Source organism: Artibeus jamaicensis, unplaced genomic scaffold (genome assembly GCF_021234435.1).
Source record: "Artibeus jamaicensis isolate MK-2021 breed Jamaican fruit bat unplaced genomic scaffold, CSHL_Jam_final contig_755, whole genome shotgun sequence".
NCBI classification, from domain to species: Eukaryota; Metazoa; Chordata; class Mammalia; order Chiroptera; family Phyllostomidae; genus Artibeus; species Artibeus jamaicensis.
The window spans coordinates 260,029-286,472 of record NW_026521950.1 but is presented as its reverse complement, the minus strand read 5'-3'; the positions used below and the strand labels follow the sequence as shown (position 1 = coordinate 286,472).

Genomic DNA, 26,444 nt, shown 5'->3' with positions numbered 1-26,444 from the left:
ACACACGCCAACACACCCATGTCCTCCCAGTTATGCCTGCACATGGCACACACACCTGCACACACGTGCCCACACCTATCTGCACATGCATGCACACCCACCCACACCCACAGGCACTCACACTAGGTGTGCCCACCACCCCCTTCCAGCCTCTGTGGACAGACTGGAAGTGGGGGTGGGCAGCGGGCCTCGGGACCACGCCGCAGCGCCTGCCTGCGGCAGAGAACAGTCCTGCAGGGTGCTCATTTGGGGGGGAGCAGCACCCCCTGCTGGGCATTGTGTGGACGTGTCCTGAGACAAACAGCCCGTGGGTGACAGACAGACCCAGTCTGGGAGCCCAACCCGCCTGGGCCCTTTCTAGGTCCTTTCTAGGCCCCAGACGGCCCCCGTGCACAGGTGGATGCCAGGTGTAGCCCCACGTGGGCCCCCTGTGAAGCAGCACAAACCCCCAGCCTGTGGGCATGGGCCCTGCCACCCTGGCCAGCTGGGCCCTCTGCGGAAGGCACCTTCATGGGTGTCTGCTGGCCACTGAGATGCAATTCATGTTTTTAAAAAAAGCCAAGCCCTCCCTCCGCTGAGTAGGCATCCCGCCCCCACCCCCGTGTCAGGGGTCCCCTGGGGCATCTTCTCCTGAGAAAGGCTTCACTGCTTGCCCTGAACAGTTGCAACCACGTTCAACCGTACCAGAGGGAGACCGGACCTCAGAATCCCCAGGGCCATCGAGTGGTCACTCGTCAGTGGGGACACACCCCCAGCCCTCCCAAGGAGGGGCACTGCCCCACGACCGCTGGTGTCCTGGCCACCCCCTACCCAGGGGCTGGCCCAGGGCAGCCCCTACCCCACAGCGAGGAGCTCTCTGGTGCAGGGATGTCCCAGCAGCGCCTGGACCCGTCACTCTGGGGACTGCACTACCTGCCGCGGCCCCACCCCCAGGAAGGACTCACGTTATTGCTCAGGCCAGGTGCACAGCAGCCCCAGGGCCCCCAGTGTGGGGGCAGCGGCGGGGGTCCCCGTAATGGAACACAAGGGACTCCCATAGGCAGCTGACCACCTCCTCACCGAGGGCATGGTGACAAGGAGCGTCATCAACGTGCTGGAGGCCACGGCAAAGACTCTGCCCACTGTCCTCTGCTTGGCCAGGCTCAGGCTAGCACAGTCGGGGTCGAAACTCTGCACCAGGCGGCAGAGCAGGCAGTGAGCAAGTGGCGGCTGGGTTTCCAGGACAGGGAGGGCCTGCAAGTGTGAACTTGGGTCTCCAGCGCACACAGGGCGCGCGGGTGTGGCTTCTGGAATGGCTGGAGAACCACACTGACACCCACGGTCCTTGTCAAAACAAGGAATGGCAATGACAGGCAGGGCTGCGGCCCCCGGGGACAGAACCACACACAGGAAGCCAGTCACAGGATGACCAGGTGTCGGGGTGTGGCGTCTGTGCATCCAGTCATCCCACTTCTCCCACCAGATGCTCGGCGGGGGCAGAGGCCGGCCAATACTACCCCCATCCCTGGCGGGCAGCGCCACTGTGGGCAGTCCCGTGGCAGGACTCCCTGCTCCAGCCTGTCATGTGCAGCTGACCTGTCACGTGGGGGACGCTGCTCCGCCCAAGCGGAAGCTGAAAATTATTTAAAGGTAAAAGCTCCAGCATCTGTCTGTCTGGGCAAGGCCCGAGAACCTGCAGTCCTCCAGGTGTCCCCTCAGTGTCCACATGGGGCTGGAAGGCCACAGAGCCCCAGCCACAGCTCCCCCACCCCAAGACCACAAAAGCAAACCCGGAGCCGTTTCTCAGTGATCACCTTGTTTACTTGCAGCAGCGTTTCTGGAGCAGGGCACAGATACCCACGGTCCTCACATGAACCGCAGCCCCTCCCCCCACCGGGCCCAGGACTCCCAGGACCTTCTCTGACACCGAGGAGCCATGGTTGGGGAGTGAGGCAAGGTCCATATGTCAGAAGAACAGCCAGACAGAGCCACCCCCCCCCCCCGCCCACCAAGCCTGCCCCCATACCACCCAGGGGCTCCCAGTCCAGGAAGAAACAAATGTGTAAGTCCAGATAAATGTCTCCAGCGGGTCTGTCCACCAGAGCCCCCAGTGCGAGGACAGACTGGGCAGCCTGCCCTCGGGAAAGGCAGGCTGGGCCGCACCGACCAGTCAGCACCCACCATGCAGCCCCCAGCAGCTTGCACCGAGGGTGTGGGTGGGCCCCATGTTCCCAATTTTCTGCCCACTCCTATTTTGGCAAAAAAAAAAGAAACCCCCAAAACTACAAGAAAACCTCAAAACAAATCCAAACAGCTCCAAGAAAACGACGTAAACATCAGGAATGTGAAGGACAGAGGGTGCCACCCAGCAGGTCATCAGGGCAAGCCTGCTGCTCTGTCCTGCACGCGTGGCCACAGCCAACTCGGTTCTCCGGGCTCCCAATAGCCACTCTGGCTTCCGAGGTCAAAGGTGTGAGCGCAAGGCAGGAGGGGCTGTCGGGTGGGGGGAGGCACTGCAGTTCGCGGCCAGGAGCTGTGACCAGGTGTGACTGCTCCTAGGCCAGGAGGGGCCTGGGCTCCAAGGGGTCAGTGCATACCCAAGGGCCCACCAGAGGCAGCCGAGGGGATGAGAATGGCCCCTGGAGTGAGCACCCCTGCCCCTGGGACCAGGTACCTCAGGGGCTTGGCCAGCTGGCAGGAGCACTGACCCAGGCTGGAGGATGGGACCCCACCTCCGGGACTTCTGCAAAGGCAGCCCGGGGTGTGTTTGCTGAATGGCCCGAGGGCACCCTCCACGTCTCCTGGGGCCTGGGCCCTGTCTGTCCAGGGGTAGGGGAGCTCCTGCCCGCTGCTGAGAGGGCTCCAGGTGCCGCCTGGCAACAGGGGACCCTGTACCCCACTGGCAGACAGCCAGCAGCACAGGCGCCATCACTTGACATCCTCGCAGAATCGGGCACAGGAGGGAGCCTGCCGACTCACCAGCTGCTTGGCCAAGAGTCACAGAAATCACCCACAAGTCAGAAGTTTGTGCAAACTCACCCGCCACCTGCCTAAGGGGACAAGAGGTCCTAGGTCAGGCAGGCAAGAGATGCTGAGAGCAGTGAGGGCTGGTGCTGCTGCAGGGGCAGCCCCAAAGCGGAGGCAGGACGCAGGGAGACACTGCCCAGACAGCGCCCTGCGGGCTCCTAATTCCTCAGGGCAGCCAACCTGAAAAATAACAACAGAGCCCCATGGGGGAGGGCGGCGTCTGGGAGCACCCACAGGCAGCCAAGTCCCCTCGTCATGGCTCCTCTGGAGCAATGCTCGCACAGCCTAGATGCAGCGAGACCGGCACACAAACTCAGGAGCCTGAGCACAGAGCCGCCTCAGGCCTGGGCCCCACCCACCTGCGTGACAGCTGGTCCTCCTGGCTGCGCACGGAGCCCTCGCCCACAGCCGCGGCGCCCTCAGGCAGCTGGCTGAGCTGGTCCAGGACCTCCAGACCATTCTCCTCTGCAATCTGCACGATGAGGCTGTCCACCTGCTCCTGCGGTGTGGTCAGCGTGGTGGCCGAGCTCATGGAGTCCTCCATCACCTAGGGCCAGGTTCCGGGCTGTCAGGCGCAGGCCTAGGAGCCTCCACTGCAGCCTCAGCAGGCCCTCCAGTCCCCACCACGGCCCGCTGCGGGACTGCACTCCCTGCCTGCTTCCCCGCTCCAGCCCCACTCTCTGCAGCCCATGCCTGGCTCTCTCCAGCTTCTGGGGGCCGAACACAGGTGCCCATCACGCAGGGAGCGTTGCCAGCCACCCCTGACCCCACAGAGAGATGCCTGCCCCTGCCCCAGGCCTCCTCTGCCTGAGCTGTGTGTGCTCAGGACCCTGACAGGGCTCAGGTAACCTGGAGGTGGCCCTGCAGTGGCTCAGCACAAAGGACACTCACTGACACCGAGGGGGGGACAATGCAGGGCAGCCACCTGTGCTGCGCGCTTGCTGGCGGAGAGCTGACCTACCGAGGTATGCACATCCAGGTTCTGCACCTGCTGCTCGAACCTGTCCATCACTGCGGACACCTTCTGCAAGTCCATGCTGCTGAGCGCTCGGTCCAGGGCTTTGGTCACCTGTGCCATGTTCTTGGTCACCTGGCATGGGAGGGAGGAGACAACAGGACTGAAGGAAGGGACATCTCCACCAGGGACAGGCCCTCTGCGCCACCGATCCAACAGTGAACACGAGGAGACCGAAGTCCAGGACACTGTGGCTCCCGGGCAGTACGCTCCCTTCGGCGCACACCTGCTGTGCGCAGGGAAGCACCCTCCCCGCCAGCCCCCGCACGCACCTCAGCCGAGCACTCACCCCTTTCATGGTCACAGCCGTCTGCACCTTGGAGGCCACGGCATCCACACGGGATGCCATGCGCAGCCAGTTCACGCCTTCGTTCTTCTTGCGAATGGCATTCTCGGCGTACACACGGGCACACTCCACGTTCTTCTGCTGCAGGGCCTGAAATTCGAGGTGACACCAGCCTGGCTCCAGGGCCTGGCCTTTCCTGGGACATGTCGGCTGGCGGGCTCCCTTCATAATGCTCCACAGAGCTGAGAGCATCACACACACCCAGGCCCCATGCCCACTCGGGAGCCAGGGTGCCCGGGGCAGGCCTCCAGCGGGGAAGTCTGGACGCAGGGCTATCCCTTCATGCCCCCAATGACTTGGTCTCCCCAGCTTCCTCCCAGGCCCCTCACACCACCACTGGAATGGGCACCACCAACTGGATGGGCCCAGGCCCCCAGTGGATTCTCTGGCCTCCATTCCACCTGGGAGCCATCGTTCAGGTAAGAAGTCACCAGGTCCCACAGAGGCCCCCTCTTCCCAAGAGCACAGACCCCTCTAGCCTCTTGTCTTGCCCCTCCCTGACAAGGGACCCCAGGAACCTCCTACCCTGCCCCCAACCCCATGGAGGAGTCGCTTCCCTCAGCCTGAGGCACAGCTCCACCAGGAGGAGAAGGCTGAGCGGCTGGGGTCAGGGAAGGGCCTGCAGAAGCCCGCCTCCTGCACCATTTGTGGGAAAACCAAGTTCAGCACTAGAAACCAACAGGGAGCATGGACCTCCAAAGAAAAAGCACAGGCAACGTCTGATCTCTTTGCTCTGAACACCCCGTGGGCGGGCGGACACAGAGCCACTGCAGGCTTTGGGCAGGTCTGTCCTTCCCTGTGTGGAAGTGACACCCACCAGAAAGATGCCAGGAGCCCTGGCTAGTGCAGCTCAGCGGGCTGTGTGTCGGCCTGTGAACCAAAAGGTCACAGGATCAATTCCCACTCAGGGCACGTGCCTCGGCTGTTGCAGCCGAGTGTTGCAGGTTTGGTTCCCACCTTGGGACCATGCACAAGAGTCAGCCAAGTGGCGTTTCTCTCCCACACTGACGTTTCTCTCCCCCTTCTTGTCCCCTCTCTCTAAAGTCAACCAATAAATTAGAAAAGTAAAAAAGACACCAAGAGCAAGGTCAGCGGTGGCAGCTGTCTCACCTTCTTCACCTTGGCCTGCTCTGTCTTTGAGTCTTTCTCTGCCTTCTTGGCCAGCTTTTCCAGCTGCTTCGCTGTGAACTGAGCAGAGGCAGACACCCGGGTCAGACTGGTAAGGCCCCCCCCAGCCTGCCAGGCTCCGAGGGTGCAGGGCCTCCTGAAGGTCACCTGCCAATCCCTAATCAGCAGGCTCCTGCCTCAGGTGCTTCTCCCTCAGTGTCTGACACTGCGACCCTTCTTCCTTTCTTCAAACCCTTCCAGCTCACACCGCCTGGTACAGCAGCCAGGTGGGACTCTGCGGCCAGGCGGCAGGCATCACAGAGCTGTCGCTGTGCAGGGCAGGGGGACACTTCCTCTCCTGGCTCTGCCTGTGTCCCCAGACCCGTGTCCTCACTTCTCTGCTGGACTGGGCTACCCACCCACACGGCGCACTTCAGGGGGCACCTGTCCACCCAGAGTGACACCCAAGCTCTCACCCCCCTCCTGCACACCAACCCCAGTCCCAGCATGCTCCTCACCCCCTCGCGCACCTGCAAACTCTCACAGTGCGCCTGCCTCTGAGCCCCATCCCTCCCTCATCCTCCCTGATGGCCCCCAACCACCATAGCCCACCGCTGGCCTTGCTCCTTTCTTCGCAGAGTCCTCGCCCTCCCACCACCTCCACCTCCGAACAAAGGCTGCCCTGGGGCCAGGTATCTTGGGCCCTCCCGCCACTGGCAACAGCAGGGGTCCCCACGCAAGCCCTCACACACCTCAGCCACCTCCTGCCTTCTGGGGACCCCACCCAGACCTGGTCAGAGTGACCCCCATGGCCCCCAAACAGACCTCTCCTGACCAGGAAGCTGGCAGGGGAGCCCGCCGGAAGGCCCAAGCCCCCGGGGCCCATAGCCCCGCACGCCGGCCAGTTAGTCCCGTCCCATCGGCCTGCAACACCACCCTCCCGGGAGGGCCGCCGGCCAGCTGGGCCACCCCATGGCCCTGGGCCCCACGCCGCTGGCACTTGAGTCTCCAGTCTGTCCACCTCCCACTCCCATGTTCTAGAAGGAAAAAAACAGACTTTCCCGCCCTGGGGCAGGAAACCCCCTGTGCCTCCCCAACCCCCACCCTCCGGTGTAAGGCAGAGCCAGGGCACCCAGCATGTCCCTACCACCCAGTCGTTTCGAACACCAGCAATGCTCACTGTGTGAGCAGGCACGGGAGATGGGGCAGGAGCCTACCCTGGAGCTGCCAGAGCTTCAGACACCACCCAGGCAGGTGCCCCACTCAGATGCCCACCCGGCCCTCTGCCGGGACCACACAGGACCCAAGGACTCAGAGGCTGACGCCTGGCGGGATGCTCTCAGTGACAGATGCGCTACCAGTCAGCCCGAGACCAGGAGAGGATCAACGCTCCACCAAGCAGCTCAGGGATGCCCTTTGTTACCACTCTGGCAGAAGGCTGTGCAGTGGTCGCCCAGCAGATGACCTGTCCCTCTGAGTGTCCAGATTTATACACCAGCAGGTCGGGGTGAGGGCACGTAGCCACTCAGTACATACCTTCAACTGGAACAGTGTATCTGCAAAGGGGGGGGGGGTAAAGGTTTTAAGAAACACGGGAAACAATACTTCTAACGAGCAGACAGGACCGGAGACCCCGAAACACAAGGAGTGGGAAGAGAGCACAAGCATGGACGGTGCTGATGGACCACGTCACCACTCTGCTGCCTTGCTGGCCACGGCGCCTGGGTCACGCAGGGCCCTGAACCTCCATGCCCTCATCGGCAACACCCAGATGGCACCAGCTGACCTCCAGGATCAGCAGGCACATGGGAGGTCACAGAGGCAGCAAGTGGCCCACAGCAAAAACTCAAGGTGGTACTACTGTGACTCAGGCACCTTTACAAAGCTCCCCCTGAATCCTTTCCCCACTTGACGGTGCATTTCTTACACACTCTTTACCCACCAAAGTACATGGATGGAAACAGCAGGGCAATAGCTGTGATGCCATCAAAGGGCAGAGCCATCCGGTCAGGCTAAGCTCCTTGGTACCCGATTTGCCATTCACTCACCAAAACCCAAGAGCCAGGGAGATTCGAGTGCAGCTGAACACTTTCTCACCTGGACCCACTCCTAGGAGGGTTCACCGCACTGGCTCAGGGGGGCGACTCGAAGCCCTGCCCCCAGCCTGGGGAGCTGAGCGCTGCCCACGGAGCCCAGGGCCATGGCTCTCAGGGCGGGCCTCGTCAAGGCCTGGGGCGGGGACTCTAGATAGAACCCACAGCGCACCTGGCACAGGCGCCAGGGACCCAAGAGCCAAACGTTGCTACGGCAAAATCTCGGCCCAAAGTGATGCGGGCAGTCAAAGTTCCCCGGAGAGCTGAGTGAACTGGGGAGCAAACAGCAACCACGGTGTGTGTGTGTGTTGGCGGGTAGAGGGACGCTCTTTATCTTCTGAGGCCATTTGTACAGATTTCCTTCACGACGCTGACATGACTGCGTGGCTTTTCGCGTGTCGCAAAGTGATTTTTCAAAACCTCCTTATCAGGCCAGCAAACACCGCAGCTCCACCCACCCACCCTTCCGTGCTTCCGGGGCCCAGCGCGCAGCTGCCACCGCCCCCCCCCCCCCCGTCTCCCTAGTGCCGGAGGGCAGGTCCCACCCCGGGGGCTCTCGTGAGGCAGGCCCGGCGGGCAGGGTGCTGCTGGCCTTAGCTTGGCTATTTCTCTTCGCTTCTCCCTCTGACCTAACGTCCCGGGGCCCCAAATGGCGGTGTCCGTCGATGGTACCGGCGTTAGAGGATGGAGGGGCAGCCGGCGGCTGAGGGGGCCGGGGAACTGGGGGCCGGGGATCAGAAGCCGCGGGTCGAGGCCTGGGGCACTCGCACGCGCTTCCAAGGGCAGCAGTTCTCACCGTCCATGGCCAGTCCGGCAGCTGGAACCCTCGCAGAGGTGGTGGGACTAGATCTCTCGGAGGCGGGTCGAACAGCCGACTGGCTGTGCCAGGTGGGAACTTCCGGGTCGCTCTTCACTGGGTCGCTCTTCACTTCCGGTGGCCGGCCCTCTCGCGAGAGGACCGAGAGGACCGCGGGCCCATTCGCCTGCAGGTTGCCTTGGTGACCCCTTGGCTCCGTCGGGTGGTGGTGTCTGTGAGTCACGCCCGCAGTGGTGCTGGTGCCCGGCTCTGTCAGCGGGGCGGCGGGCTCACCTATGGGGCTAGGCAGAAGCAAACACAAACCCGGGAAAGGTAAAGGGCCGCCGGCCCGCTGTCGCTCTGCAGCGGCCGGAACCCACGAGGGCTTGGGGTGTCGGGCGCCCGGCCCTTGCTACACCGGAGCCCCCTCTTGAAGACCATGCCTCGGGAGCCCTTTCTTCCATGGAAACGTCCAGTTTGGGCAGATGGAATGACCCAAGTCTTTCAAGCTGCCTGTTTCATTCCGAACCAAAGCAGGCAACTGAAGAATAGTGGACCCATTGCCCTAGATTCAGTAAATCATAGTTTGAATTAATTATCCATATATTCCAGGTGAGGAGCAAAACAAGGGGTACACCTATTCAGGCCCAAGGCCTAAGGAAGGGTCGATGAACAGGCAGTCCCAGGACTCTGAGAAGCCACTAGACACTGCGCCTGCAGAGTGTCACTCTCAGAAGAAGGTGGCAGCCAAGCAGCAGTGCCTGTCACCTGAACTCAAAGGTAGGACTCACCCAGAATGCTGCAGCTTCAGGGAGTTTGGGGATAGAGTAAACAAGAGCCAAAGTGAGGAATCCTGGCTACAGGGGGTGATGGTGGAAGAGTATAGGACCTTTCCATAGGAGGGGAAGATCCAGAACACTAGGTGGAAACACAGGTTCCGTAAAGGTTGAGGGAAGTTGCCAAGTGATACATGCATAGCAGAGAGGCAAGAGGGGTTAGTACAGACAGCAAGCATGCCACTGTTGTCCCAGAGGGTGGACATGCTGTGTGAGATGGGATGCAGAGGGACCTTGGTGGGACAAAGGGCTGCCACAGTTTGGCAAATTTATTCACATTGTCACAGCCTAGGGTGGCCAGACCTTTCCATGTGGGTGGGGGGATGAGGCCACAGAAGCAGCCAGAGGATGAAATCTCCTACCAGTTCCATCTCGTGGGTTATGGAAATTAAAACGGGGGACGTGTGATGGAGTTCATGCCCTGGAAAAATCTGTCTCCAGAATAAAGGGGCAGAGAGGAGACCTGTCACGTGTCACAGGCCCACTGCTGCTACTGGGTACGAGCTGATGAGGGAGTGCCAGCCAGAATTACAAAGGATCCAGGAGGTGGACCGGTGGGACCTGCTATAGGATGGGGCGTGGGGACATGGAGCCAGAAGGGTGGTGGCAAGGACCACGAGACTGAGTCATTGCTGGGCCAGGAGGACTGTTGTCAGCCTGGAGGGGAGAGGTTCAGCCTGAAGCATCTGTGGGGTCATGGAGGGCAGTTTGAAATGAGGTATGGGGCTGGGGAGTGAGGCCTGGACTCAGATCCCAACACAGGGAGGAAGATTGCAGCGGAGGCCCAAGGCCTCGGGAGGAGGTTTGGAGAATGTTCCCTGCCTGTCAAGGGGCTTCTGGCAACTTGTAATCCACATGCTATTTTAAATGGAATATTCCTAACCTTTTAAGTAGTTCTTAACATATACAAAAAGATTACATAAATCAATGTGAAAATTTTAACTCCCCAATTTAAATTATGCAGAACATGATGGAAGTTTTGGGCTTAATGATAAAAAGGTAAGGCACTCTCAGCGCCTAGCACAGGCTGTGGCCATTGGGCAGTGGTTAGAAAGACTGAAGACGGGTTCAAGGGCTCTGGCCCCGAAACCCACACCGCCCTCTGCCACCAACCTTGGGTAGGCGCTGTGAACCTCCCTTGCCTCAGTTCCCTCCTCTGTACAACTGCAGAAGCTTGTCATGGGTCACTGTGCACTGTCATCACTCTGGCTGAGAATGGGCCACCTCTTGTCCTGTAAGGGGTTAGGTGGGGAGCATAGTGCACCGCAAAGCCATTTTGGTGCAGATGCTCAGTGGGCGGAGTCTTCTGACTATTGACACCCACGAACATGCAGAGGCCTGAAGGGACTGCCTCAAGCTGGAAGCCCCAGGGGAGGCGGCAGCAAAAGCACTGCTGTGCGTTGTAACATTCAACATACTGAAGTTCTGTGCATCCCTTGTGACCTTAACAATTTAAAAACTGTGACCAACATCAGAAATGTCCATTTGTACAGCACTCTGACCAGGTTCCGCACCGACAGCTTTTACCAGATTGGTACTTCTCTGGAGACTGTGCCTGGGCCTTCACCCCTGGGGCGTGCCTGCCACCTGAGCCTTGGGCAGTGCCATGCCACTGAGGTGGGCAGCAGAAGTCTCCTGCTTTCGTCCGAGAAAGACGATGTTTAGTTTAAGCTTTAGAATGTCCGTTTGCTGTTTTGACAGCCTTCCACCTTGTCTGTTCCTTTCTCCTGAATCCACATCTCCCTGTGCTGTGGCCCTAAGACGGACCCTGTCCGCTCTCCCAGGCTGAGTACTGGGTGTTTCCTTCCTTCTAGAGAAACCTGAGGCAATGGTCAGGCCGAGCGAGAAGAGAGCTGTCCTTCCCCAGATCGTCACCAGCAGAGCCTCAAGTGAGACTCTCGTTAGCTACAACTCCAGCTCTGGTGGGAATGAGGAGCAGAAAACCATTAGGGAGCAGGTGGAATGGGGCCCCTACGCCCGGCACAGGAACCCCAGCACCATCGATGCCTACATCTCACAAATCAAATAATAAACAGCCACCCCAAGTAGCTGTCCCCTGTTCATGGTGCTCTGAGTCTCAGCTGTGATGGTGGGAGGGCCGCCCTGCCAGGCAGGAAGCTGCAGGGGCCCCTGCAGGAGAGGAGGGCCCCCCCTGTTGGCAGCTTGGCTGAGGGCCAGAGCGACTCTTAAATGAATGAGTCATGCCCCCTGCTGGAATGGTGGCCTGTGCAGAGGGATGAAGAGAGCAGGAGAGACATCTCGCCCTGACTCCTGGGGGCCAGTGGAGTCCCCACACACGCTGAGGGGTGTGTGGTGAGTCCTGGTAGTTGGGGGGAATGAGGTGTCCCCACACTTGGGAAGAAGGTGGGACTCTGAGCACTGAACTTTAAGGCCTAAAGGCTCCTAGCCAGGCTGTGACCTGGCCCAGAGTATTAAGAGTCCAGAATGAGAATGTAGAATAGGAGGTAGGGCCCATGTGCACGAAGAACTTTGGAAGCAACCTTGTCACCGCTGCCCCAGGAAGAGGAGAGTGGGGTTGACACTTCTCGTCCTTCTGGCTGTGAACGAGGGCATCCATCCAGGGGACCCCCAGGCTGTGCCCAACAGCCAGCAGCGCTCAGGTGCAGCTGGAGAGAACGCCCCACTCTGGCTGGTCTCACGTGTAGTCTGGTGGCACTGTGTTAGCTCTTTGTTTGCAGAATGGAAGCAAACTGTACACACAGTTCCTATTTCTGCCTATGAGGATTATGTTCCATTAGTATTAAATAGTGTGATTGACTTCCAATCAATTCGTTTCAGTATAACCTGAGAAACAAGAAGTCTCATATTGACATTGGTTACTAACACATCATTAGTAACCATATATTTCTTAAAAGATTTTTTTTTTTAATTTCTAGAGAGAGGGAAAGGAAGGGAGAAAAAGAGGGAGAGAAACGTCAGTGTGTGGTTGCCTCTAACGCGCCCCCTACTGGGGACCTGGCCCTCAACCCAGGCATGTGTCCTGACTGGGAATCCAACTGGTGACTTGAGCTCAACCCACTGAGCCACACCAGTCAGACAATATCACTGTTTGTTCAATGTATTTACTTAGGCTACTGCTACAGCTATGTGTACAGAGAAATCCAGCCTGTACAAATGTGGGTCTTACCCCATAGAGTCCACAGGCCTTCCTGCCCCATGAAGCTCCTAGCAGCTGCTACGCTTCTGTTTTTGGACCTAGAGACTGCTCTCCCAGCCCTGCCCAGAGTGTCTTAATCTGAAAACTGTCCTGACCACAGTGCTGGTGCTCACCTCGGTAAGCAGCTTGTGAACAAGTGGGCTGAGGCTGCCAGGGCTTCTCCTGGAAGCGCCCTGTGGGCAGGAAGGGCCAAGGGACCTAGTAGTGCAGATGGTCCCTCCCTGGGGTGAACTCAAGAGGACAAGGAGGACAGGCAGTGTCCGTGGGGCCTTTGGTTGTCACCTGGTGGGAAGTCTGGGAGGCAGGACAAGGTGCCTCCTCCTTGGGCAACAGCTGAGGCTGACACCTGTGGGACAGGTGTCCTCACTGGAGAAGACTCCAGAGCTGGGTGCAAATGGATCAACAGTCAGAACGACACCGACCACAGGGTTCCGGTGTGGGTGTTAGGGGACAGAAACACTTGGATTTCATCCCATATTTTTATAAAACAGTCTCTGGAGGGTTAAGGATATGGTCAGAAAGCTCTTCCCTTTTGTGAACCCAACTGTCATACAAATACTTGTGTTTGGATTTTAATCAAAGTAAACAAAAATGCTTCCCATTAGAAACAAAAAAGTACAGATGGGCAGTTCCAGAACAGTCACGGGGCGGACCTAGAATGTAGAATATAGTGAATACTGCAATAACTATGGAAGGAGCCAGGAAAGTATTGGACGTATCTGGGGAGGGGGATCACTTCCTAAATAACATATAAACATCTAACCGTGCTACACACCTGAAACTAATATGGTATTAAAAAATGAAAGACTTTACAAAGCTAGAATGATTTATTAATTTAAACGGAAACAACGGATTTTGGTGCATTAACTTGATTAACTTCATAGTTAAGCAACGTCGTGACTTACGTTCACATTAATTGAGCTCTGGCAGCGCGACCGCACCCTCTGGTCGCCTGGCCCCTCTGCCTGCGCAGCTCCCACACTGTCCGCCCCGGCGGCCTCCCGTCTGCCCGCAGCCGCTACCCAAGCCCTGCCTCCAGGGGCCAGTCGTGCTCCCGCACTCGAGCTTGGAAGCTCACCTCTCGCTGTCCAGGATGCAGCCCCCAGGTCCCGAGATCCCTGCGGCCATCCGTCCTCCTCCGGCGGCCGTCAGTTAGTGCCCCTGCGGGGTCAGTTGCCCGATTTAAAATTGAAGTAGGGACTTCCGCCAAGATAGAGGCATAGGTGGATGTGCTGCGCCTTCTCACACAACCAAGTTTAGAGACAACTAAATATTAGCAACAGAAAACACAGCCAGAACACGGGAAATCGAACTTTTCGGAAGTCCGTTAACAACAAATTCTTCAGCCTGACCGGTAAGGGGCGAAACCAGCGGCTGGTGAAGCAGGGTTGCACAGGAGGACTCGGTCAGACGGACTCAGGCGCGGAATCCAGGCGCAGGTTTGAACCTAGTGAGCGACCGAGGGAGTGACCAGGCGAGTGACCTCGGGGGAGACAGCGGGGAAGCGGGGCTGCGTGTTGACTGTGGTCACGCATTTGTGCGCGGGTGGACAGGCGAGGGAGTGGGCGGTTGGACCGGAGCCCGGTGGGTACCCACGGCAAGCGGCAGTGGAGGGCTCCGCCATTTCCCTGCTCTGACCACGCCCCCACATACAGCGTCATAACCCAGTGACTCTGAGTGGCCTGGCCCAGGTGAACCACCTAAGGCACTGCTCCTCCGCACCCAGCTGTGAGAAACAGCAGAGGGGGTCGCCATTTCCCTTCTCTGACCACGCCCCCAAATACAGCGTCACAACCCAGTGACCTGGGAGTCCAAGGCACCGCTTCTCACACTTAAAGCGCCAGAACAGACCAAAATTGGCGCAAGAAGATTTCAAAGCCCCAGAGCCTATAGATCTAAGCGATGAAGAAATAGCAAAACTCTCAGACGCACAGTTTGAAACACTGGTGATCAGGATCCTCACAGAACTGGTTGATTATAGCCACAAATTAGACAAACAGATGAAGGCGAAACTAATTGAAATGAATGGAATTGCACAGGACACCAATAGCAATGAAAAGGAAACTGGGACTCAAATCAATTAAGTGGACCAGAAGAAAGCAAATAATGGCCAAACAAAAAAGAGTCAAGAAGCAAGAATTCAAAGAAATGAGGAGAGTCTTAGGAACCTCTAGGACATCTTTTAAACGCTCCAACATCCGAATGATAGGGGTACCAGAAGGGGGAAAGGCACAGCCACCAGTGGAAAACTTATTTGAACAAATAATAAAGGAGAATTTCCCCAATCTGGCAAAGGAAATAGACTTCCAGGAAATCCAGGAAGCTCAGAGAGTACCAAAGTTGGACCCAAGAAGGAACACACCAAGGCACATCATCATTACATTGGCCAAAATTAAAATGAAGGAGAGAATCCTAGAAGCAGCAAGAGCTAAGGGGACAGTCACCTACAAAGGAGTCCCCATCAGACTGTCAGTGGATTTCTCAAAAGAGACCTTACAGGCAAGAAGGGGCTGGAAAGAGGTATTCCAAGTCATGAAATCCAAAGACCTACAACCAAGATTACTCTATCCAGCAAAACTTTCATTTAGAATGGAAGGACAGATAAAGTGCTTCTCAGATAAGATCAAATTCAAGGAGTTCATCATCACCAAGCCCTTAGTATATGAAATGTTAAAGGGACTTATCTAAGAAAAAGAAGTTAAAGAAACATGAACAGTGAAAGGACAACAAACTCACAGTTATTAACAACCACACCTAAAACGAAAGCAAACTAAAAGGACAGCTAGATCAGGAGTGGAAACATAGAAATGAAGATCTCAAGGAGGGTTAGCAACAGGGGAGTGGGAGGAGGAGAAGGGGGGAGAAGGTACAGAAAATAAGTAGCATAGACAGTAGATAGAATATAGATGGGAGGGCAAGAATAGCATGGGAAATATAGAGTCTAAAGAACTTGAGACACATGGTCATAAACTAAAGGGGGGGTTAATGGTGGGGATATGGGGGTAGGGTGGAGGGGAATGAAGGGGGTAATAGAACAACTGTAACAGCATAATCAATAAAAAATTTAAAAAAAAATAAATAAATCTCTAGAATACTCAAAAAATAAAATAAAATTGAAGTAGGGCGCGAACCTCAATAGTCCAAGCGCGGCCAGGGAACTGAGTCCCCGAGGTCTCCGGTTCCCTTGGTAACCATTGAAGAAGCCAGGACGCCCCCGGAAGTAGGGCCGCGCCTGCGCCGAGCAGCCGACTGCTCCACCGCACTGGGGAAGCGGGTTCCACGCTCAGCATGGGCGACCCGGAGCCGGAGACGGAGCAGATCCGTCTGAAGTGTATCCGTAAGGAAGGCTTCTTCACGGTGCCTCCAGAACACAGGGTGCGAACACAGGGTGCGATCTGGGGGTCGTTCGGGGTGGACCCACCCTCGCCGGCGGCAGGGCGGGGCCGAAGTGCTCGGGGCCCTCTGTGTGGTGCTACAGCGCCAAGGTTTCCGGCGTGGGCGGGAACCACTGTCCCAGAGTCCTTAGCGGCTGGCGGGGAAACTGGAGGCCCACGGCGGGCCGAGAAGGGGCGGGCCCGCTCTCCAGCCGTGGGCTCTTTCGTTGAGAGCAGGTTCCGGGCTTCGCCGCCTCTTTGTATTTAGTGTTGCACCCGGGAGCCCTTTGAGTCGGAGGAGGGTTGATCCCCGGGAAGCCTTGGAGGCGTGGCCTCCCCCGGGCTACGAAAGGATCAGTCGGGCACCCACAGCTTCCCAGGACCCGCGGGCCGGCCGCACCTCACTCAGAACGGCCTCGGATGCGGGCCCCTTTCCCGGCGTGGTGCTGAGGGCCCTGTCCTCAGAGGGCAGTTAGACACACCCCCACCAGGACAGTGCAACATGCACAAAAGCAGGTGTCTCAGGACAAAAGTACCGTCATTTCAGAGAGAAAATGGTTTTCACTGGGAGGCAGGAAGAAATTGAGAAAGGGGTAGGATTTGGGCACAGAAATGAGGAGGCCACATTGAGCGAGTGTCAGGAGCAAAGTCACAGGGAAGAGAATGAGGAAGGGAGTCTGGTGGGAAAGGGAGGTGGCGATCATGGGCTGGTCCTCAGCCCAGGCCACTTGGTTCTCCAGGAAAGGAACGACCTGGAGAGTAAGGACTGGTGCAAGAAGCCTAGACGTCAGAGGGGTGCTGTCAGAATTGGAACTTTCCTAGTGTGCTGCTTAGACACAGGAGCAGTGCGCAGTCTGCTCATCACGAAGGTGTGTCAGTGTGCAAGCTGACTGCAGGTGCAGAGCGACCCCAGAATCCAGTGGCCGAGTGCAGGGCTTCATTCCTTCCTCCCTCAACCTTCCAGAGACAGGCAGCTGTTTTCCACAGGGTGGGCCAAGCACCCAGGTTGTCCCTTGGCCAGAATTTAGTTATTCGGTCATACTAGCTGCGAGGGAGGCTGGGGGACAGCCACCAACTGTGTGGCTGCCTGCCACCGAGCAGTGTTTCATAGTTGCAAGGAAGAAGCCCTGCCTGCCTCGTGGGGACAGAGGCATTGCCACTCTGGCAGATGCTTCATGAGGATCTCAGAGTTTTTGCCACCTGCAGAGCATCATTTAGACCAGTGTACTCGGTAGGCTTCCTTTGGCAGTGGAACTGCCCTGCTTTGTTCACCATCTGTGTGGTCACCCTGAGCCGCGTGGGGCTGTTGAACCCGTCGCACATGGCTGGCAACATGGCTGAGGGAGTGAGCTTTTCACTTGAACCATAGTCAGCTGCTGGCGAGTTAGGCAGCCTGTGCTGGACCACAGGATTGGAAGGCAGCAGTTGGGCCATCTGTGATGTGATGTTCAAAGTGTCACCCTCCCTTTTTCCTCATCTGAAAAGCCCAAGTGTGTGGTTACCTTGTTGTCTGGTACCTGGGATGTAGGCAGTACCAGTGAAGTGTGAAACCCTACCTGTGGCCGTCCATCAGCCGCCGCCTCCTCACGCTGCCTGCACCTTTTCTCTTTCAGCTGGGACGGTGCCGGAGCGTGAAGGAGTTTGAGAAGCTGAACCGCATCGGGGAAGGGACCTACGGCATTGTGTGTGAGTGGCTGAGATGGGAGGCCAGGGGCTCAGGAAAGTCTGGCGGTGGCTGCGCTGGGGCTGGAGGAGTCAGGGCAGCCACTGGCACAGGCGACTGTCTGTCTGAATGACCACACTACATGTGGCTCCCTCACTGCGGCAGCTGGCGCTGCAGCTGCTGCGACACGGAGGCACACCCCACCGCTAAGCATTGGGAAGCCTCACAAACCAGCACAACTCGTACAGGAGCCAACTTTGTGCAAAACGAGGGCTGTTTTTTTAGGTGAGGTACCTGATTTTGTGTTAGGACGTAGTCACAACAGGTCACCAAGCAGTGGTCTGCACACTGACCCCAGACGGAGCCCTCCAGGGAGTGTCTCACAACCAGGCAGCCTGTACCCAGCGCAGACAGAGCCTGTGTCCAGTGGGGCCATGGCTGTCGGCGTCACAGTGAGACTGAGTGGCACTGGGCACCTGGCTGTCCGAGGAGAGGAGGAAGGGAAGCCCCGGTGTCAGGGGAGGCCTCTGCGAGGCACGAGGGTGTGTGGTTGGGGGTGGGCTGGACTCCATTACCGTTCAGTTTCTGTCCCAGATCGGGCCCGGGACACGCAGACGGATGAGATTGTCGCCCTGAAGAAAGTGCGAATGGACAAGGAGAAGGATGGTGAGTGGGGTGGGGGTGCTGGGCCCCTTCCAGGGCAGAGTGGAGGGGCAGGAAGGTTCAGGGTGCCCGGGGCCCCGTTAGGACTGGGCCTTCAGTACTGAGAGCACCTGACAGCCCCCAAGAGCATCCATGCGGAGGCCAGTCTCCGGGCTCTGGCTCGTCACCCCGCCCCCACCCTGGAGGCTGCAGTCCCTTCCTCTGTCTCCCTGAGCTTCTGCCTCAGCTCTAGGCTCTCAGCCCATGTGGAGCCATCCCTGCCCAAGGCCTGGCAGGCAGCCCCCGTGTACCCAGCCCCCACCCTCCCTGGCTGCCTGGGCCCTGCCCTGCTCACCGTGGACCTCCCTACACAGTGGTCTGTGCAGAGAGCCACTGCCTAGCATCTGATGAAGGAAGGGTTCGAGGTGCTTGTTGGCATGCATGGCCTCGAGTCTCCGAGCTAGTGGCTGAGCCCTGACAGTGGTAGGGCAGGGTCACTGCGGGCTGACGTGGGGCTGGGTGCAGGGGCCCTGTCTGTAGGGCAGGCTCATGGAGGTGGGTCCTGTTGCAGGGGTCCCCATCAGCAGCCTTCGCGAGATCACGCTGCTCCTCCGCCTTCGCCACCCAAATATCGTGGAGCTGAAGGAGGTGGTTGTGGGAAACCACCTGGAGAGGTGAACAGTCTGCTCGGCCCTGTGGAGCCCACTGCCCAGCCCCACCGGGGAGGAGGGTGAGGTGGCAGGGGTATTCCCCTTGTTCTTCCAGCATCTTCCTGGTGATGGGCTACTGTGAGCAGGACCTGGCCAGCCTTCTGGAGAACATGCCGACACCCTTCTCCGAAGCCCAGGTGCTCAGGGTGGGGGGTGTCCAGGGGCAGCTTTCACAGGCCCTTGTCCAGCACATTTGTGTCAAATAGGACTTGCCCTGAGTGTCCGGCTCTCTGCACAGGTCAAGTGCATTGTGCTGCAGGTTCTCCGGGGCCTCCACTACCTACACCAGAACTTCATCATCCACAGGTGGGGCTCTGGGGAACTGGGGGTGCCGGGCCTCAGGCATTGGTGTTGGTTCTTAACATGGCGAAGTGTGGCCACCAGTACTGACCACTGGCTGCAGTGCGTCACTGCCCCAGGGTCCAGGAGGGAGCAGCAGCAGACGCAGCTCAGCACAGCCGGGGGCTGCTAGTGCTCGGCCTCCCCTTCGGGGAGCAGATGGTGCGAGTGCCATGAAGGCCCCAAGAACCAGCCCCGGTCTCGTAGCTGGCCCAGGAAAGGCTGGGCCTGGGGGGGGGGGGACGTCGGAGCCCAGGGCAGGGCTGTGCGGATAGCGGCTCTATATGCCGGGTGGCTGTCCGTGCTGCCCTGGGGGGCCCGGGCCTAGGCCTGGCCCTGCACTTTCTCTGAGAGTTGGTGAGTAGGTGGGTGTCCCTGCTGCCACACGCCTGCGCTGCCCGCTCGTGTTTAAAACGTCCCCACAGGAGGGACAGCGTTCTGAGTGTCGCTGGGACGATGATGAGTAGACCGCTGTGTGGAGCCTACTTCCTGGTGACCCTTACGCCCCCCTTTCTGTCACAGGGACCTGAAGGTTTCCAACTTGCTCATGACGGACAAGGGCTGCGTGAAGACAGGTAGGTGTGGGGGCTGGTTCCGAGGCAGTGTCTCTGTGCAGGCCCCTTGCGGGGGGGCAGAACTGTTCTTACATGTACCCTAAGGGCTCAGCGGGGGCCTCGCTGGGCGACATACCTCCCTCCTGTCTCTCGGCCTGTCCCAGCGGATTTTGGTCTGGCCCGGGCCTATGGCATCCCCGTGAAGCCAATGACACCCAAGGTGGTCACTCTGTGGTGAGTCCCTGGGGACCAGCATGCTGCTGGGGGCGGTGGCTGAGGCTGGGTCTGGGGTGGGAGGTGGTCGCTGCCCCGCCTGAGGAGGGGTAGGGAGCACTGGCGTCAGGCGCCTCCGGGCACGTGTCCTGTGGCCCCGGGAATGGCACGGGAGGACACGGGCCCCGCCCTGGGCCCAGAGCTGTCTGTGTGTCCCCAGGAGCCTGCAGTGACAGTGTCCCCACAGTGCTGCTCTCCTGGGCAGAGCTGCAAGGGAGGGGGCGAGGCTGGTGGCCGCTGGGAGGGCCCCACAGGCCGCTGTGCCCCATGGAGGCCCAGGAAGGGCCGGGCATGAGGCAGGGGCTTCTGCTCGCAGGTACCGAGCCCCTGAGCTGCTGCTGGGGTCCTGCACGCAGACCACCAGCATCGACATGTGGTGAGATGGGGCAGGGGCGGGAGGGCAGGTCTCGTGAGGCCTTCGGGGACAGAGTGGGCAGCACCTGTGCGCCAGCTCCCAGGATGTGGGTCCCGGGGGGAAGCAAGGACACACACGTGGGCCGTGGCACCGTGGTCCTCAGAACGGAGGCCCTGTTCTTGTGGTCACCAGGGGGCTTGCGGGACCCCATCATGTGGCCACCCCATTGTGACATCTGCTGGATCTCGGCCTGTCCTCTGACCCCTCAGCGGGCCACAGGGGCGGGGCGCTGGCAGGTGTGTGAGGGGGTCCTGCTCTGCCCGCAGGGCCCTGGGCTGTGTCCTGGCCGAATTGCTGGCCCACAAGCCCCTCCTCCCCGGCACGTCTGAGATCCACCAGGTGGACCTGATTGTGCAGCTGCTGGGGACGCCCAGTGAGAACATCTGGCCGGTGAGTGCCCAGCCCCCACCCTCACCCTGCCCAGCCTGCCCCAGGCTTCAGCCCCTGTGTCCTGCAGGGCTTCTCCAAGCTGCCGCTGGCCAGCCAGTACAGCCTGAGGAAGCAGCCGTACAACAACCTGAAGCACAAGTTCCCCTGGCTCTCGGAGGCCGGCCTGCGCCTGCTGAACCTGCTCTTCATGTACGACCCCAAGAAAAGGTGCTGGCCCCAGGGGGCGGGGGCACCTTCCACCCAAGCCCTCTGAAGAGGGTCTCTCAGAACAGAGGCTGAGTTGGCCCCTCCCCAGACATGTACCCAGGTCTGGTGACCTCTGCCCTCTCGGGGCACAGAGCCCACCCTGAGGGTCCCCTTGGTATCTGGGCCCCGGCCCTCCCTTCCCACCCGCCCTCTGTCCTTGTTGGGAAATAGAAATCAGGGCCACCCCATCAGGCCGGATGTGAGAGCAGCGGCCAGCAGGGCTCAGGGCTGCGCTGTCCTGCAGGGCAACGGCCGGGGACTGCCTGGAGAGCTCCTACTTCAAGGAGAAGCCCCTGCGTGAGTCCCCAAGACCCTCAGGCTCAGCCTGCAGAACTGTGGGCTAGTGACTTTCTGTCCACTCTGAGACCTTCTGGAGGGTGTTGGGACAGCCTCTGGGAACTCCTCCAGCCACCAGCCTGGGGCGGGAGGTAGCCCCCAGCCCAGACCTGTCCAGGTTGGGCACTGACCCTGAGCAGGTAGCAACTGGGCCCTGGCCACAGATGCTGTCTGTGGGTCGCAGCATTGGAGCAGAGGGGTAGAGGGGTGGCCCTGGGGCCTGTTGTGAATGTAGGGCGGGGCTCCGACCCCCTGCCCCGTGCTGACAGCCCCCTCTCCGCAGCCTGTGAGCCAGAGCTCATGCCCACCTTCCCTCACCATCGCAACAAGCGGGCCACTCCGGCCACCTCTGAGAGCCAGAGCAAGCGCTGCAGGCCCTGACCACTGGAGGCCCCTGCCTGCCAGGCTGACAGGCTCCCAAGATGCAGCTTGACCCTTTGCTGGACTCACTAGCTGCTTCAGCTGACCACACGTGTTCCTGCTGCCTCCACCCACCGCTGCCCCAGAACCAGGGGGTAATTCCGGTGGTGCAACCTTGGGCTGGTCCCACCCGGCCTGCGCTGGCGCCATCTGGTGGCCTCACCAGGTCTTGCCCACTGCCATGCCCTTGGCTTGTAGAAGCTCCAAAATACCTACTGGGCTCATCTCAGAGGGTGTTGCTAGCTTAGCATGAGCAACCTCTCAGGGATGCTGTGCCCTCTCTTGGTCACCACGGTCTTCCCAGACCAGGGAGAAGCTGCGGTGACCCCTGGGCAGGGATGGTGGGACCCAGTGACCAAGGTCTGGGCTGTGACCACCGGGGTACCAGAGCAAGGCCCTGGGCTGGGGGCTGAGCCCCAGAAAGGAACCGCATGGTTGGAGCAACAGGAACACAGAGATAAAAGCTCTCCTGACAGACGCAGGCGGGTCCCGTGTCCTTTAATGTACTTGAGACCCTGTCCTGGGAGGGCAGTAGCTGGGAAGAAGGGGGTGGGCATGGATACCAGGCCAGCCACCCACCAGTCCAGTGGGTGAGTGGTTCCTGGAACCTGGGAAAGGGCTGCCCCTGCCTGCCTTGGCCTTGGAGCCCAGACAAGTGCTGACTGTGGGGCCTGGGTGGGTTTCATGGGAAGCTGGGTGCTGGTGCCCCAAGTGGCCTCACAGCCCCAGGCTCCATCAGCCCTGCTGCTACTGCCCAGGACCCAGAGCTCCCAGCGCCTCCATGCCCTGACACGAGGTCCAGTCACTCTCTGCCCGTGGGGCCAGCTTTTCCCCCAAGGCTGAGCCTGGGCAGGTCAGCCATGCACCTGGCAGAGTCCTCAGAGCCCAGGCTCAGTGTCACCTCCAGGTCCCCTGCAACACTGGCAGGAGGCAGCATCTCCTAGGTCACAACCTGCAGGGAGTGGGTCAGGAACTCCAAGCTGACTGCCACGCCCCTGCTGTGTGGGGGGAAGGGCCCTTCCCGGGGACAGGCTCAGGTGCCTTGATGGGCCAGAGTCCTTCATCCAGCACATTTTGGTCTAGGTCTGGGTGGTGGGGACAGGGGGAGGGGGCAAGGGCTTTCCCTGGAAGCAAGAGCTCACCTCCCGCCTGTGGGCCTAGGCTGTCCACACCGCAGCCCCTGCTGTGCCCAGTACTCTCCTGGTGTCCAGGGCAGCAGTGGCCCAGGCCTGATGAGGGACGAGAGCCAGAGAAGCACCATGGAAACACTCGGAAAGCCCTGGGCCAGGGGCCTGGGCAGGCAGGCCTACGGTCGGGCCCCAGGGCTGTCGTACAGCAGGGTGTCCACCTCCGCCCGCTGCAACCACAGGCGCTGCTGCGTGTCGCCCAGCAGTGTGTGCAGCTCGTGGCCCCGACGGCAGGCGGGCAGGGCCACGCAATGGGCAGTGTGCAGCTGGCGGCACGTGTGGCAGCAGAGGGCGGGCAGGACGCCAGGGGCCAGGCAGTTGTGCGCCTGGTAGCCCGGGGACTCGGGGACGGGCCCGTGTGTGTGCTGGGGGCTGGGGCTCCCAGGGCCTTGTGGGGCGGCCCGGTGCCTAGGCTGATTCAGCCGCTCTGGATGCAGAGACAGGAAAAAGGCCTCCGGCTCCTGCTCTTCCTCCTCTAAGGCTCCTTGGGGTGGGCTGCTGGTCCGCTGTGGCACCGCAGCCTCCTCCAGGGACTCCCAGGCCTCCCCACCAGCGCCCCACAGCCGGGCACTCTGCTCCCAGGGCAGTGGCCGGTAGACAGCCTCTGGGGAGGGTGAGCTCGGGCCTGGGGAGGGCTCTCCGTACAGGCTGGCCTCCTCCGAGCTCTCGTCCTCCTGCAGGTCCCGGTACAGGTCCAGCTGGGCCCGGAACCTAGCCGGGGAGCTCCGAGGGGGCAGGGGCGGTGGCTCTTCCTCCCGGGCCAGCCTCTGCTGCAGCCACGCCACGCAGGAGCTCACGTCCACACTGGCCCGCCGTGCCTGCAGCAGCACCTCGGCCGGCAGCTTGCTGGTGCCCAGCTGCGCCAGCACCTCTCCCAGGATCTCACACTCCAGCCGCAGGGCGAAGCAGCCCAGGGCCACCTGCACCAGCTGGCAGGCAGGTGGCGGGGCGGTCACCATGAGGCAGTGGTTGTCCCCTGGCATGTAGCCCATCTTCTGGAAGCTCTGGACAAGGAGGTCCTCCGACAGCGCGCCCTTCAGCACATGCACGTAGCCCCCAGAGAATGTCTGCAAGGAAGGGCCAGTCAGCGGCAGCTCCAGGCCACCACCCTCCCTCGGCTGGCGCCAGGTGACCAGAGCTTAGCTATGCTGACACGAAGGGCCACCTCCAGCCCAGGGCTCATCGACTAAGGCAGCCCCCTCCATCACAGTTTAGGCAACGAGTGCATTCTTCTGGCTCCTCAGAACAAGACAGAGAGCCCCACACTGAGAACTCACTGCCTCACGGCTACGGGGGGTGAGAGCTTCCCGGGAGCAACTAGCAGACTTGTCAGGATGGGACCCCATGAGCGCTCCTCCGCCCACAGCTGCTGACGGAGCCTCCCTGTCAGCTCTGCGAGGCTCTACTGCGTGCAGGCTCCAGACCCAGGGTTCCGCCTTCCCCTCACAAGGAACAGACCTTTAACTGGGCTGTTCTGTCCACTTGGGAAGTTGCTTCAGAGAAATTGGGGAGCTGGCTCAACCAGACTCCCCCAGGTTGGCCCAACGCCAAGCCGCGGGGCAGGCCCTGCGTGCCCACTACACCACCCCTTGCCCCCTGAACAGATGAATAAAAGCCCTACGACCTCAGACCAGCTGGTGCCCTCCCTGAGCAGTGGGCTCCAGAGCTCACCACCCCACAGAGGCTGTTGCTGCCATGGCAACTGGCAGAGGCATTTCGCCCACATGCCCAGTGACATCATCACCTTCCCACTCATCTAAATTAAGCAAGGGGCCTGCCCCTCCTGCTGGTGGCAGCTCACCTAGAGGCCAGTTCACACCCTCTGTACCTGGGCTGAGTGGTGAAAGAGGTCCATGCCCAGTCTGGCCCCCCAGCCCTGCCTGCTTCATTAGGGCGCACCTGCTTGGCTTCGTTCTCCATAAATGGGATCCAGCCCACATCCAGGATGGTTAGGGTGACCATTGACCCTCAAGTCCCTCCTGTGCACCTGTCCTAGGATTCTTTATGGCAACTGGGGCCGCAGAGACACTTTGGGGAGGGCAGTGACTGAAGCTTTACAGGGCAGGGTGCCCTCAGTGCGCTCTGAGCCCTGAACCCCCTGGGCCGAGGGCACCTGAAATCCCCCAGCCCAATGCCTGCCCAAGGAAGCCCCCTCGGCCGGGCACCCACCTTGATGGTGGTGAACTCCTTCCTCCAGGGCAGCAAGTACAGGTGCACAGCGGCCAGCTCCAGCAGCTCGAAGGCCCGGGCCAGGCCGCGCAGCGCCGGGGCCAGGTCGGCGCGGCCCCACAGGCCGTCAGTGAGCAGCGCTAGCGCGTCGTCTTGCAGCGCCCCGTGCAGGTCGAAGTCTTCCACTAGGATCTGCCAGAGCACCGCGCGCAGCGACGGGTCCCCGCACACGCCCGCGCGCCCGCGCCGCAACTCGCGCTCCAGGCACAGGCGGTAGTCCTCCGACAGCGAGCGGCTGCCCATCCTGGTGGCGGGTAGGGCTTTAGGAACCACAGCCCCCTCCCGCCGCCGGCCGGGTGCCCCAAGACCACACCCGGCATTCCAGGCCAGGCTCCAGACCCGCGAACTCGCCACCCCAATACCTACAGGCTACCCCCTTCCTGGAGATGCGCCCCACCCCGCCAGCTGAGTCCCCACTCCCAAGCAGAGCACCCCTCGCCACCAGATGTTGTCGAGGGGCCCGTAGGCGACCCCACTACCTGTCCGTCCCCAAGGGTCCCCTAGCGTGCGCTGCTCTGCTCCGGCCTGTCCCCAACAGGGCTCTTCCGCCAGCAGTCAGCTCCGCCCCTCGGCCTTGGCGGTGACGCTCAGGGTGGGGCTTGAATCAAGCACCGCCCCCCCAGCTAACAGGAGCTGAGAGGGGCGCGCCCAGGGGCGTGGCCTGTCCCTCCCCCATGGGGCGGAGCTGGTTTGGGGACTTCCCTGCCGGGCACAGGCGCTTGCACCTGTCCGGCCACCTGCCTCTGCCTCGCTCCTCTCTCCCAGGTGCAGGTGCCGGTGCCGTTCGGGGCCAGTCCCTCACTGAAGACGAGGCCAGAGCGAGAGCCCCCGTAAATGGGCGGCGCATCACAGCGGCACGTCCACCCAGGAGGCCCAGAGCTCGGACGGCCACGCCCCGCTGTCTCCGGCAGGGCCCTGGGGAGTGCGCGGCCGGTGGGGAAGCAGGGGAGTAAAGGAGCTCCTCTTGAACCCGCCCGGCTGGGAGCCAGGTGCAGGGTGGGGCTCCCCTCTGACGGCGGGGGACCCCCCGCCCTACCTGGCAGGGTGAGTTGAGTAGTAGGCCGACACGCAGCAGCGCCTGTGGTTGCAGCGGGCGGAGGTGGACACCCTGCTGTACGACAGCCCTGGGGCCCGACCGTAGGCCTGCCTGCCCAGGCCCCTGGCCCAGGGCTTTCCGAGTGTTTCCATGGTGCTTCTCTGGCTCTCGTCCCTCATCAGGCCTGGGCCACTGCTGCCCTGGACACCAGGAGAGTACTGGGCACAGCAGGGGCTGCGGTGTGGAGAGCCCA

The 26,444-nt window shown here is 60.5% G+C and overlaps 4 protein-coding genes across 9 annotated transcripts; 2 read left to right on the top strand and 2 right to left on the bottom strand.

The window, feature by feature from the left end:
* Positions 1-1,784: 1,784 nt before the first annotated feature.
* Positions 1,785-15,624, bottom strand: CHMP1A (charged multivesicular body protein 1A). The gene is made up of 9 exons (XM_037142763.2): positions 15,509-15,624; positions 13,456-13,538; positions 8,364-8,665; positions 7,011-7,030; positions 5,478-5,555; positions 4,311-4,457; positions 3,968-4,096; positions 3,366-3,553; positions 1,785-3,186 (listed from the first exon to the last, which is right to left on the bottom strand). Exons 2-9 carry the CDS (start codon positions 13,503-13,505, stop codon positions 3,165-3,167), a joined length of 936 nt encoding a protein of 311 aa, XP_036998658.2. The 5' UTR covers positions 13,506-13,538; positions 15,509-15,624; the 3' UTR covers positions 1,785-3,164.
* SPATA33 (spermatogenesis associated 33) lies at positions 8,608-12,268 on the top strand. Its single transcript, XM_037142779.2, has 3 exons — positions 8,608-8,696; positions 8,976-9,143; positions 11,014-12,268. Exons 1-3 carry the CDS (start codon positions 8,660-8,662, stop codon positions 11,226-11,228), a joined length of 420 nt encoding a protein of 139 aa, XP_036998674.2. The 5' UTR covers positions 8,608-8,659; the 3' UTR covers positions 11,229-12,268.
* On the top strand, positions 15,620-22,216 carry CDK10 (cyclin dependent kinase 10). Of its 5 annotated transcripts, none has more exons than XM_037142738.2 (13): positions 15,620-15,752; positions 17,365-17,437; positions 18,009-18,080; positions 18,628-18,730; positions 18,822-18,903; positions 19,005-19,072; positions 19,628-19,680; positions 19,824-19,893; positions 20,249-20,308; positions 20,614-20,737; positions 20,805-20,926; positions 21,228-21,280; positions 21,603-22,216. In XM_037142738.2, the coding sequence occupies exons 1-13, from the start codon at positions 15,666-15,668 to the stop codon at positions 21,698-21,700; spliced, it is 1,065 nt and encodes a 354-aa protein (XP_036998633.1). In that variant the 5' UTR covers positions 15,620-15,665; the 3' UTR covers positions 21,701-22,216. The 5 variants fall into 5 exon arrangements, with proteins under 5 accessions (XP_036998633.1, XP_036998626.1, XP_036998645.1 ...); XM_037142731.2 differs by having other exon boundaries at positions 20,805-20,944; XM_037142750.2 differs by having other exon boundaries at positions 20,831-20,926; positions 21,603-21,690.
* Positions 22,217-22,222: 6 nt separating this feature from the next.
* On the bottom strand, positions 22,223-26,430 carry SPATA2L (spermatogenesis associated 2 like). 2 transcript variants are annotated; one of them, XM_037142719.2, is made up of 3 exons: positions 25,635-26,430; positions 25,096-25,399; positions 22,223-23,993 (listed from the first exon to the last, which is right to left on the bottom strand). In XM_037142719.2, the coding sequence occupies exons 2-3, from the start codon at positions 25,396-25,398 to the stop codon at positions 23,046-23,048; spliced, it is 1,251 nt and encodes a 416-aa protein (XP_036998614.2). In that variant the 5' UTR covers position 25,399; positions 25,635-26,430; the 3' UTR covers positions 22,223-23,045. The 2 variants fall into 2 exon arrangements, with proteins under 2 accessions (XP_036998614.2, XP_036998611.2); XM_037142716.2 differs by lacking the exon at positions 25,635-26,430 and having other exon boundaries at positions 25,096-25,599.
* Positions 26,431-26,444: the final 14 nt, after the last annotated feature.